Source organism: Leptonychotes weddellii, chromosome 15 (genome assembly GCF_054177405.1).
Source record: "Leptonychotes weddellii isolate Sample4059 chromosome 15, ASM5417740v2, whole genome shotgun sequence".
Classification (NCBI taxonomy): Eukaryota; Metazoa; Chordata; class Mammalia; order Carnivora; family Phocidae; genus Leptonychotes; species Leptonychotes weddellii.
The window spans coordinates 18,582,015-18,593,179 of NC_138383.1; the positions used below are offsets into that span (position 1 = coordinate 18,582,015).

Here is an 11,165-nt window from a genome sequence, read left to right on the forward strand (position 1 = left end):
TTGGCCTCCTCCAGGGCGCGCACCTTGTCCAGGTAGGAGGCCAGGCGGTCGTTGAGGTTCTGCATGGTCACCTTCTCGCTGCCGGAGAGGAGGCTGCCATCGCCCCCGCCGAAGCCCCCGCCGAAGCCACCTCCAAGGCCACCTCCAAAGCCACCTCCAAAGCCGCCCCCAAAACCACTACCAGCCCCTCCACCGAAGCTGCAGCTCATGCCGCCCCCATAGCCCCCTCCTGACCCGGAGGACACAAACCTAGCAGAAGCCAAACTACTGCGGCTTCCACCGCCCCCACAGAGACTCCCCCCACCAAAGCCGCCTCCCCCAACCCGGAGGGAACCCCCCCGGGTAGAGCCACCCCCAAAGGTGGAGGAAGAGGTCTGCAGAAACGTGGTGCTCATGGCCAGGCAGCGGGTGAGTTCTCCGCAAGCACAGAGGTGCTGGTGGGCAGCGCAGGCTGGGCTGAGCGCAGAGCACGGCCGGTCATCCCCCAGCCTGGGGCTCCTTATATACCCCTCCAAGGGTATTGTGGGACCGCGTCTCCTCCCCCCACCCCCCGAGGGAAGCCAACTCCTGTGTTCAAACGCAACTGCCTGCACACCTCTGCGTGGTTGGTGTGGAGTTTCTCTTTTCTTTCTTTTTTTTTTCAGTGCAATAAAAGAGATGATTCAGAATGAATGGTGTTTTGCCCCAGGGCCATGGTTTTAACACTTCCAATGCAGGCTCATCTCTGGCTCTGGGAGAACACCAAGAGTAGCAGGGAGCAAACCCCAATCACTCCGCAGCTCCCAGGCCTCCGCCCGCAGGGTGGGCGCAGCTCGAGACAGATCTGCCCTCGCTGGACTTCTCTGCTGCCACCGGCCCAGGGCCCTCACCCCAAGGCAGCCTGCTCCCCACTCTCAGTTTGAGAGTCCACTCCCCATCACTGCTCTGTGTTGTCCCACTCACAGACCCCACGTGCGAGCCTGCAGGGCCCGGGGAGAGCCATGGCTCAGCATGGGGGAGGGGAGGAGAGGGGAGGGAAAGGGAGGGGAGGGGAGGGAAGGGGAGGGGAGGGGGCGGAGGCACAGGGAGGCATGCAGGGCCCACGGGGGACAGGCTGAAGACAGGAGAGGGGGGTCATGAGTCAAGTTCCAGCTAAGGTGATCAGAGAAGCCTACGTCTGTCTCTTCCCTGACGCGGCAGGACCCTCCTCCTCCATGCCTCCCCGTCCCCCCAACTGTCCTCTCCCCCCAGCTCCCTCCCAGCCCCCAGCCCCATTGCACTGGCACTCTCACAAAGGCCAGGAGGCTCGGGGCTGACAAGGGGCTGATTGATAATCCCACCACCCGCCGACTGCACATGTCACTGGACCTTTGCTTGCTCCTGGGACACGTCGGGGCAAACGTCTGCAGATAAGAACGGAGCACAGTCCAGAAAGCCCCTGCCTTCTCCAGAGAGAGGGCATGTCCCTGCAGAGCAGGGCCAGAGTAACTCGATTTGTCCTGTCAAGCGCTTTGGGGCCGGGGAGGGACCCAACCCAGAGGGCTCTACGTGCCCGAGTGTCGGGAAGGAGGATTCAGGGAGGCCTGGCAGGCAGACGGGAAGACACCTCTTCTCGAGCAGGATGCTGAGGCCAGAGAGGGGAGCTGAACACTCAGGAGAGCCCTTCTCTCGGCCGCCAACCCAGGGGCCGGCTTCTGGGGATACGTAATACATGCAGACAGTGCCACTTGGAGACACAGACTGGCCCTCCGGCCCCGGCTCCAGGGTTTCGGGAGAGCGGGGGGGTTGGGAAGGGAAGCAAGGCCAATCTGGAGAGTCAGAAGGATATCTAGTCCAGGGCTGAAGCACAGTGAGGTGGATGGAGCTCCGGAGTCCCTCAGGCTCGGGTTCAAATCCTGGCTCCATCAATTACTGCCTATGAAACCCTGGACGTGTTCCCGTGGCGAGGGGCACTTTCAGCTTCCACCCTAGGCCCGAGAGCCCCCAGCCTGCTTCCTCCTGCCTCCCCATCTTCTAAGGAAGCAGACAGTGGGGCTCAGTACCTGAGGTTCCCCACCGAGCCAGGGTGGTGCGAGAAGGACCAAAGGCCTAGGTGGATGGGGGTGGATGAGCCGGGCCTCTGAGTGCTGGGCACAGACAGTGCGGGATCGGCTCGTGGGTAGGAGGGTATTGTCTTTTCTTCTGAAAGAAAAATAATCAAACTCAGATCAGCCACAGCTCATTAAAGCCTCTGCAGACATCACGGCCCCAGCAGTTAACAGGGGAACAATCGCACGCCATCACCCCAGGCTGAGGGAGGCCTGGGCCCCAGCCAGCCCCTCTTCTGCACCCTGACTCCCCTGCAGCGCCCCTCAAGGGGTGGCTTTCATACGCTATCAGGCCCATGCAGGCGCAGCAGCTGCCCCAGTCACAAATCCCTGCTCCTGTGAGCAAACAGCTCCTGTGAGCTCAAGTGCAAACAGCTCCTGTGAGCTCAAGGTCTGGGCCACTTGGTGCCTGCTCATTAGCACCAGGTGGGGAGGCAGGGCAAGGGCGGGGACCCAGCTCTGTTTGGCTCCGGCCCAGGCTGCAGCCCAGGGCCCTGCCCCGGGCAGCACACCCATGACGCTGTGCCATTTTCTGTCCTTTGCCTGCTGCAGACAGGCTGTCCCCAGGGCCTTCTCTCCTTGGGATGGGATGGGATGTGCGGCCCAGTGGAAAAGCCTGGGCTGGACTTCACCTCTGGGTGTGACTCGACCTCTCTGAGCCAGGTTCCCAACTTAACATTGGGCCATTTTTCCACTCACATGAGGTACTTAGAGTAGTCAGAATCACAGAAGGAGGTACCGTTTAACAGATTTAGAGTCTCGGTTTTACAAGATGGAAACAGTCCTGAGCACGCGTGGTGATGCTCATGGCACCATAATGTGAACAGAATTAATGCCACAGAACGGTCCACTTAAACATGGCTAAGATGGTAAATTATGTGTGTATTTTACCAGAAGACACAAAAAGAAAAAAATGGAACCATTAACACTGAGTCCTGTTACAGGGTCCCGGACAGCATCCGATGACACATGCGGGTGTGGTCTCCCTACATCCACCCCTCACCTCCCCGCTCCCCAGGGAGATGCTAGGGACAGAGCGAGCACAAGCCCTGGGGCCTGGATAATTCCTCCTCTATTAGGTATGTGGCTCTCTTAGTAATCCAGCCGCCTCTCTCAGCCTCAGTCTACCAATCTGGAAAATGGAAATAACCCCTGCCCAGCCTGCCGCCCAGGGATGGTGCTGTGCCTATGACTGACAGGAAATGCTCTGCGAACTGAAGTGGTCACAAGGACCAGCAGGGAGGGTAAGACTCACCCCGTGAATCCTCTCCCCTTCTCTCTCCTTCCCTCCCTCTCCCTCTCCTCCATCCCAGCCTCTCTGTTAACACAGTACCCCTGGTTTCAGCTCCCTGACTGAGACAGAAAATTGTCCCTGCCCTTGCCTCCCCATGCCACACACACACACACACACACACACAAAGGAAGGCTCCCTTCCTGACACCCAGACCTGCGACCCAGTCACCTGCCCCACCTGTTTGGGCCCAGACCCCACCCCACGGCCACATTTCCAGGGGCCTCTGGGGCATAGGGGAGGGTTTCAGCTGTGACAACAGAGGCTTTCATGAACAGGGGACAAAAATCCCTGGGCAGTCTTAGCCTGAGGGTGAGCCAGGCCTCTAAATTTAAGTGGGAGAGGGGGGCTGTGAGTGCTGGAGGCCACAGCAGAATAGCTCGGGAGGTGGCAGAAGGGGCTCCCGGCCCAGGGAGAGGAGGAAGCGCTGTGCTCTGGGCTCCCCAGTTCTGTGACCTGAAGCAAGTTAAGGAAGGTCTCTAAGACCCACAGGAAACTGGCAGAAAGAGCGCCTCCTTCAGGATTCTTAGCACAGGGTATGACTGGGTCACAGCCTCCTTCACACAGCGCTGGGCACTCATGGCGACCACGTGTTCCCCTCCAGACCTTCTGGGGGCACAGGGTAGAGTGCTCCTCGCTGGCCCCCCTCCAGCACAGGATCAGGCAGATCCGTGGGACCTAACAGACCCACTCAGCCTGCACCTCTCAGCCAAGGGGAAGTGGGACTACTTATTTATCTTTAATTGGCCTCAGTTCTTGGCAGCTGAACTGTAAACCACAGGGGCAAGACCATACCCACACAAGGGCAGAGTTAGACCAGGAAGCTGGGACTTACGTTCCTTTGCTGGCCTAGGACCAGCCTCTGGTAAGCCAGGTTGGGGGTCCGTACGGGAGGTCCAGGTCACCGCTGGGTCCCATTCCAGGCTCTGGGCCCAGGTATGAGCTGGTGGGCGTAAGGGGCTTATGTGGGGCTGCCCGGGGATGGATGAATGTGTTAGTGCATGCACACACACTGACACTGACCGGTATACCCTCTTCAGCCTTCTGAGTGGGATGCCTGCCCCCATTACTCAGGCTCTGACCCCCAAAGCCCCAGGCTCTCCTTCAGTTAGGTGGAGAAATGTATCGAAAGGAACTGCCGCAGGGGATCCTAGTCCTAAGCCCTCACATGGACTGACAGGTACTGAGGACCTGGCATAAGAAGCATCAATCCTGGGGTGCCTGGGTGGCTCGGTCATTAAGCGACTGCCTTCAGCTCGGATCATGATCCCAGGGTCCTGGGATCAAGCCCTGCATCGGGCTCCCTGCTCAGCGGGAAGCCTGCTTCTCCCTCTCCCACTCCCCCTGCTTGTGTTTCCTCTCTCACTGTGCCTCTCTCTGTCAAATAAATAAATAAAATCTTAAAAAAAAAAAAAAAAAAAAGCAGCAATCCCAGGAGAATGGGGTACATACAGGGTGGCACCTTCAGGAAACCTAGTTTCTGGTCCTGGCTCTGCCATGAAGTCACTGTGTGACCTCGGACAAGTTACTCAACCTCTCTGAACCTGTTTCTAGCTCTATAAGATGTTACTCACACTAACTAGCTTTTAAGGTTGTTTGATCAAATGGTGCATACTAGGTGCTCAAGTAAACATTAATTTCAGACACACAAATACACACCAACCCTTGAGGGAGTAAAGTGGAGAGAAAACTAAATCTGAAAAAAAAAATAAAAACCCACAGTTTCAAATCCCACCTTTGCCATGTTAGAAGAGTTAAATCTACAACAAACCACCTCACCTGTCTGACCGTTAGTTTACCCCTCGGTAAAAAGGGAGCAATGCGGGGCGCCTGGGTGGCTCAACAGCTTCCGATTCTTGGTTTCAGCTCAGGTCATGATCTCATGGGTCCTGGGATCTGGCCCTGCGTTGGGCTCCACGCTCAGCGGGGCGTCTGCTTGGGGATTCTCTCCCTCTGCCCCTCCCCCCACTTGTGCACGCTTGTTCTCGAGCTCTCCCTCTCTCTCATTCAAATAAATAAATAAATCTTTAAAAGAAAGGAGGGGGGAGCAATGCTTGTTTCACAAGCTTATTTTAAGGAAGAGGTTAGATAAACGAAGAGTTCTGCAAACAGGAATTAGCCTACCAGTAGGAGTTGGTGAGCGCCCTCTCTTCCTTCTCCTGGGACAGGGTGCACTCTGATCCAAATAAAACCCAAACAGATCCATCTCTATGGGCCGAAAAAACAAACCCAACATCCTTCCTCGAGCCATAAAACTTTATTGGCAGGTCAGGGGGAAGAGACAGGGGTAGGGTCCCTCCCCTCCATGGCCCTACCCAGGGGATTCCCTCTGCAGGAGAGCAGGAAGCCCAGGAGGCTGCTGGACTCAGAGAGCCTTGGTGGTGGGCAGGTTGTTGTAGTGGGCATCCTGGCCCTCCAGCAGGCTGCGGTAGGTGGCAATCTCCTGCTCCAGCCGCGACTTGATGTCCATGAGCTGCTGGTACTCCAGGTTCTGCCGCTCAGTGTCGGCACGCACCTCGCTCAGCTGGGCTTCCATGCTGCTGATCAGAGCCTGGATCTGGGCCAGCTGGGCTCCAAAGCGGGCCTCTGTTTCCGCCAGTGTGCCTTCCAGGGCGGCTTTCTGAGGGCAGGGAGAGGGAAAGAGACTCAGTGGAGACTGGTTCCTGAGAGGGCAAGGGCACAGCCACGGCCCAGGCTGCGCAAGGCTGCGAGGGCACCAGGGTGCGCCCCACAGGGCGGGGGGTACAGACCATGCTTAGCTGAGACTGCAGCTCGATCTCCAGACCCTGGAGGGTGCGCCGCAGGTCAGTGACTTCCGACTTGCTCATCTGCAGCTGTTCTGTGTGGCCAGCCACCTCCCGATTCAGCTCCTCGGTCTGCAAGAAGAGAGCAGGCAGAAGGAATAAGCAGTGAGGCAGACCTCTGCCTGAGGGCATGAAGCTCTCTCTCCCTGCCACCTCTCCAAAGGACACCTGCTTCCCCCTACGTACCCGGCTGGTGAACCAGGCTTCAGCATCCTTTCGGTTCTTCTCAGCCATGACCTCATATTGGCTTCTCATGTCACCCAGGATCTTGGCAAGGTCGACGCCCGGAGCGGAATCCACCTCCACACTGACCTGGCCACCCACCTGGCCCCTCAGGGCACTGATTTCCTGGAAAGACACAGCAGAGATGGGCATGTCAGAGCCCAGAGCCTGCTGGGCCTGGGCCAGGTCACTCCCCCACCCCCCAGATGGGAAAGGGGCTGGTTCAGGTGCGGACCTCGGAGCCAGCACCGAGAGATAGACCAGGTGGCCACCATCCCCTGCTGGAGCCCTGGGAGCCCTGCTCCACACCCAGGGCCATATCGAGGGTACAGCAACTGTGGTCACAGTCAAGAGGATACAGGATATAAAAGTGTCCTTAGCCCTGGGAAGTTGGGGTGGGATGAACAGAAGGCCCAGCCTGAAACCCACCTCTTCATGGTTCTTCTTCAGGTAGGCCAGTTCCTCCTTCAGGCCCTCGATCTGCATCTCCAGGTCGGTCCTGGCCAGGGTCAGCTCATCCAGCACCCGGCGCAGGCCGTTGATGTCGGCCTCCACGCTCTGGCGCAGGGCCTGCTCCGTCTCAAACCTTTCAGAGGAAATAGGTGTAGTCAGACCAGAATTTCCTCTGAACCCCTGAAGACTTCCCCCATCTCCCCCAGGGTTCAGGAGTCCATGAGAGGGTTGCTTCGGGCCAGCTGGGGTGAGGACAGAGTCTAGTCCCCCCACTGCACTGAGCCCCCAAAGGGTCTGGGATTGCCCCTCCTTCCCTGTCCTGGCTTCTGCAGCCCTCTGAGGCAAACACATACTCACTTGGTTCGGAAGTCATCTGCAGCCAGACGGGCATTGTCGATCTGCAGGACAATCTTGGAGTTCTCGATGGTGGCACCAAGAATCTGGAAGATAAGAGGCAGGAAGTTGTCACCAGCTTAGTATACTGGCACTGCCCACCCCCTTTCTTCCTAGGAGAGAGAGGAGAGCAAATGAGTATGCCTCTACCCCCTAGAGACCAAAGCCCCAGCCATGTCTCAGCTGTCCATTGGCCTGCTCTCTGGGAGGTCTTGGAATCAGTCCATGCCCAGGAGCTGGAGCAGGAGAAACCATCGTCAGGGGCGCTGAGACAGGGGGTAGGGCATGGGTGTGGGAGGGCATGGAGGTAAGTCTGGGAGGAAAGTGTCTGAGACCTGTACCCAGGGAAACTCTAAATGGTCTTAGGGGAGGCAGACTCTAGTGATCTGCAAACCAGATGACGTGTTGGGGTACTTTTGTCCGTAGCCCCATTCAAAGCACATTCTGCCTCAGGAAAGGGAATTCCCATTTGTTGAGCATCAATTATGTGACAAGCACTTTGCACCTCATCTTTCATGCCAGGTCAGTGGGTATGCCTATTTTATAGAGGCGGGAAATGAAGCTCAGGATTTCTTGTCCAAGTTCACCCCCATCTGAGGTCCCGCTGCTGTGACGGGCATATTCACACCATTGATTAAGGTACTCGGGTTTATGTTTTTCAAAGAGCAAGTCATGACTCATTAGTCATTGTACTGGGAGATAATTTGCATAGTTTTTTAATGAACCTGAACAGAATATAAAATATGAGAAGAGATCACCCACAGTACGGTAAGAATTATTTCAAGAAAGTTTTGGTGGGGCGTCTGGATGGCTCAGTTGGTTAAATGGCTGACTCTTGATTTTTTGCTCAGGTCACAATCTCAGGGTCCTGGGATGGAGCCCTGCATAGGGCTTCACACTCAGCGGGAATCTGCTTGAGGACTGATTCTCTCTCTCCCTCCCCCCACCCTGCTCTCTCTCTCTCTCAAATAAATAAATAAATCTTTAAATAAATAAATAAAGTTTTGCTTCCGTTTTGGGTGTGTATATAACAGAAAGAGAATGGGTGAAGGTACATGGTAAAATGTATTTCTTGTTAGGTTACCATTTTTTTAAGTGTGTAAGCAGTATTCTATTTTTTTGTTTACAACTCTAGCTGTCCCTCCTTGTCCACAGGTCTGGTCTTTCTACTCTATGCCCCTGGCACCCAGCACCATGCAGGCCACATGGCAGGCACTGGGCAACGTTGTGGGGAGCTGCGTGTTTGGAGCCCCAGCAGGTGGGATCATTAAATGTCCCACTGGCTTCTGATAACATTTCTTCCCGGCAGAGCTCCCAGCTTTTCCCTGACGGTGGAGACCAAGCCCCACCCTGCATGCCCTTAGGGGCTCCCTGTTAGACCTATGGCTCCAGCACCCCCAACCCCAGGACTCTCCACCCACAGAGAACTATTGCCAAAAAGGATGGGGGGGGGGGCCGGTCCTCTGCGTCTATGTCCCGCCTTTACCAGGTCCTTAGGCCATTAGCATATGTCCCTTCTCATTCTTCCTAGAAGTTCCTAAGTACGGTGTGGCAGGCAGGAGGGGTTTCAGCCTGAGCGTGATGGAAACCAGACCTGCCCCACCAGAGAAAAGGAATGCGGAGGGGCCCATGCCGGGAGCAGCGGAGGGTAGGTTTGGCCCGGGGTGGACTGCATTCCTCTCAGGCCAAATTCTTGCTTGTCTCCCTGCTGCCACCGCGGCCCCGGGCCAAGGCCTCTGGGCAGCCCACAGCCTTGTCCCATCTCCTCCCACTCCTTCGGACCCCCTCTCCCAGGCCTCCCCGCCCACCAGCCCCGCCCCGGCCGCCTCTGCACACCCCACCCACTAGCCTGCCCCCTTCCCGATACCCGGGCATCCACTTCCTGCCCCACCGCCCTGCCCCTCCTCACCTGCCCACAGCTCTCTGCCCCACGCTGCGGCCCTCCCACGTCCTAACGGGCTAGCTCCCGCCCCGCCAAGTGGTGGCTCGGGTGGCTGCCGTCCCTCCCCCGGCCTCGCCCGGCCCGCGGGCCTGGGTTTACTCTGGGTTTGCGCGCGGCAGGTGCACCTCCCGCAGCTGGGCCGCCGCCCACCTTGTCCCGCAGCTCCTCGATGGTCTTGAAGTAGTGGCTGTGGTCGCGGGCGGGCCCGGCCCCCTGCTTCTGGTACCAGTCGCGGATCTTCACCTCCAGGTCGCCGTTGGCCTCCTCCAGGGCGCGCACCTTGTCCAGGTAGGAGGCCAGGCGGTCGTTGAGGTTCTGCATGGTGAGCTTCTCATTGCCCGCCAGCAGCCCGTCGGACCCGGCCAGGCCGCCGACAACGCTGCCGCCGTAGCCCCCGCCGTAGCCCCTGCCGTAGCCCCCGGAGGACGAGGACACGAAGCGGGCGGAGGACACAGACACGCCGCGGCCGCCCGAGCCCCCATGGATGCTGGGCGCGCGGAAGGCACCTCCCGCCCCGAGGCGCAGGGAGCCGCCGCCCAGGGCCCCGAAGGACGAGGTGGCGGACGAATGAAGATAGCTGTAGGAAGTCATGGCGAAGGAGGACTCGGACGACACTGGTCAGAGGAGCAGCGGTGGGCGACAGGAGTGGCGAGAGCCTCACCTGGCGCCTTTTATGCCCGGGGCGGGCGGGGGAGGGGGAGGGAGAAGGGGAGAGGTGGGAGGAGATGGGGCGGATATCTGAGCCCCGAGGAATTTGCAGGCTCCTGGGTGCAAATACGGGCACTGTCCCCATTGGTCAGTTCCTGGTGCCTCTACCTCCAGCTCTTCCTTGCTGCGGCCCTGCGGGGAACTGCCCCACCCCAGCCCAGTCCGGAGTCCCGGAGCCTCGACTGCACACCTCCTCACCTCCTAGCACACTCCTTCCTTTCTTCACCCCCATCACACACACAGACACCCTCATTCACATTCTGACCCTCCCCTGTGAAGCTGTTAAGATTAACCCAGGCTTGAAAACCTCCAGGAATTAAGTCCTCCTGGGAGTAGACTCCTACACCCTGTCCTCCCTTCAACCCCCCATCCCCTCTGGAATTATGTTCTGAAGCCCCTTGCTGGGAGTCAGAGTTAAACACTTCCCTCCAATACCTTCAGGAGATTCCTACACCCCACTTGGAATTACAACCTCTCAGAGCCTGCCCCTTGGGGATCACCCACACCCTGACTTCCTCTCAGTCCCCCAGAGGAGGGTGATCTGGCCACTGGCCTCCTGAGACAAAGCTGCCCCACCCTGCTGGAGCCATACAAAGCCCTGGGATGACCACAGGCTCCTGAGAACAGCTGCAGGGAGGCTTCTGCAGGCTTCTGCGGCTGGACTGTAAAAGACTTCCAGGTAACTCCAAGCTCAAGCCTGACCCCACCTGGGGCAGGGCCCCACTGGGGGCCTCTTACCGCCCAGCCCCTCCAGGACAACCCCAACCTCCAGCCCCCAAACCATGCATTCATTCAACACAGATTTACTGAAATTATGATGGGGAATCTGAGCCTGAAGGAGGCAAATAACTTGCCCATGAGACATTTAGCCCCTGCCACCCAGAGACGAAAATGGGATGGGATCCCTCCCTCCTTGTGAGCATCTGGGAGGAGGGTGTGAGACTGAATCCTGGAGCCTGACAGGGTCCTGTCCTAGTACCTGGATCAATGAGTGGACTGCTAGGCCCTGCAGGGTGCTCTCAGACAAAGTGAAGAGCTTCAATAATAAGACGAAGGAGCTTCCCTCTCTGCACACAGGCCCCAGCCTTGCTCTTCACCCCGCTCAACAATTCCACCCACCCTTTCTTCTTTTTTTGCACTTGGGAGGGCCAGGCCCCCTGCCAGACACTGCCTGTGCCTCACCCCTGTTCCTGTCCCCAAGGACCTCACCCCTCCCCAGAACTGTCCCCATGGTTCCTTAGGTCAGAGCAGTCACCCAGTCACAAGACAGGGGCCCTAAGCCCTTT

General features: G+C 58.0%; 2 protein-coding genes across 3 annotated transcripts in view; both read right to left on the minus strand.

Annotated features, from left to right (window-relative positions):
- LOC102746811 (keratin, type I cytoskeletal 15) overlaps nt 1–494 on the minus strand; it is a 4,245-nt gene extending 3,751 nt beyond the window's left edge. The window contains 1 exon segment of the mRNA XM_081805935.1: nt 9–494. Coding sequence (XP_081662061.1) covers nt 9–395 — 387 coding nt within the window. The 5' untranslated portion in view covers nt 396–494.
- The window catches only part of LOC102742731 (keratin, type I cytoskeletal 19), a 187,875-nt gene extending 178,046 nt beyond the window's left edge, over nt 1–9,829 (minus strand). The window contains exons 1-6 of one of the 2 annotated variants that reach the window (XM_006746889.3): nt 9,322–9,828; nt 7,194–7,276; nt 6,813–6,969; nt 6,348–6,509; nt 6,108–6,233; nt 5,596–5,977 (exon numbers count right to left, since the gene is read on the minus strand). In XM_006746889.3, coding sequence (XP_006746952.1) covers nt 5,723–5,977; nt 6,108–6,233; nt 6,348–6,509; nt 6,813–6,969; nt 7,194–7,276; nt 9,322–9,762 — 1,224 coding nt within the window. In that variant the 5' untranslated portion in view covers nt 9,763–9,828 and the 3' untranslated portion in view covers nt 5,596–5,722. Of the gene's footprint in view, nt 1–5,595; nt 5,978–6,107; nt 6,234–6,347; nt 6,510–6,812; nt 6,970–7,193; nt 7,277–9,321 lie in introns of those variants that run through there. The other variant, XM_081805018.1, reaches the window with a different exon arrangement.
- Between the last annotated feature and the right edge of the window lie 1,336 nt (nt 9,830–11,165).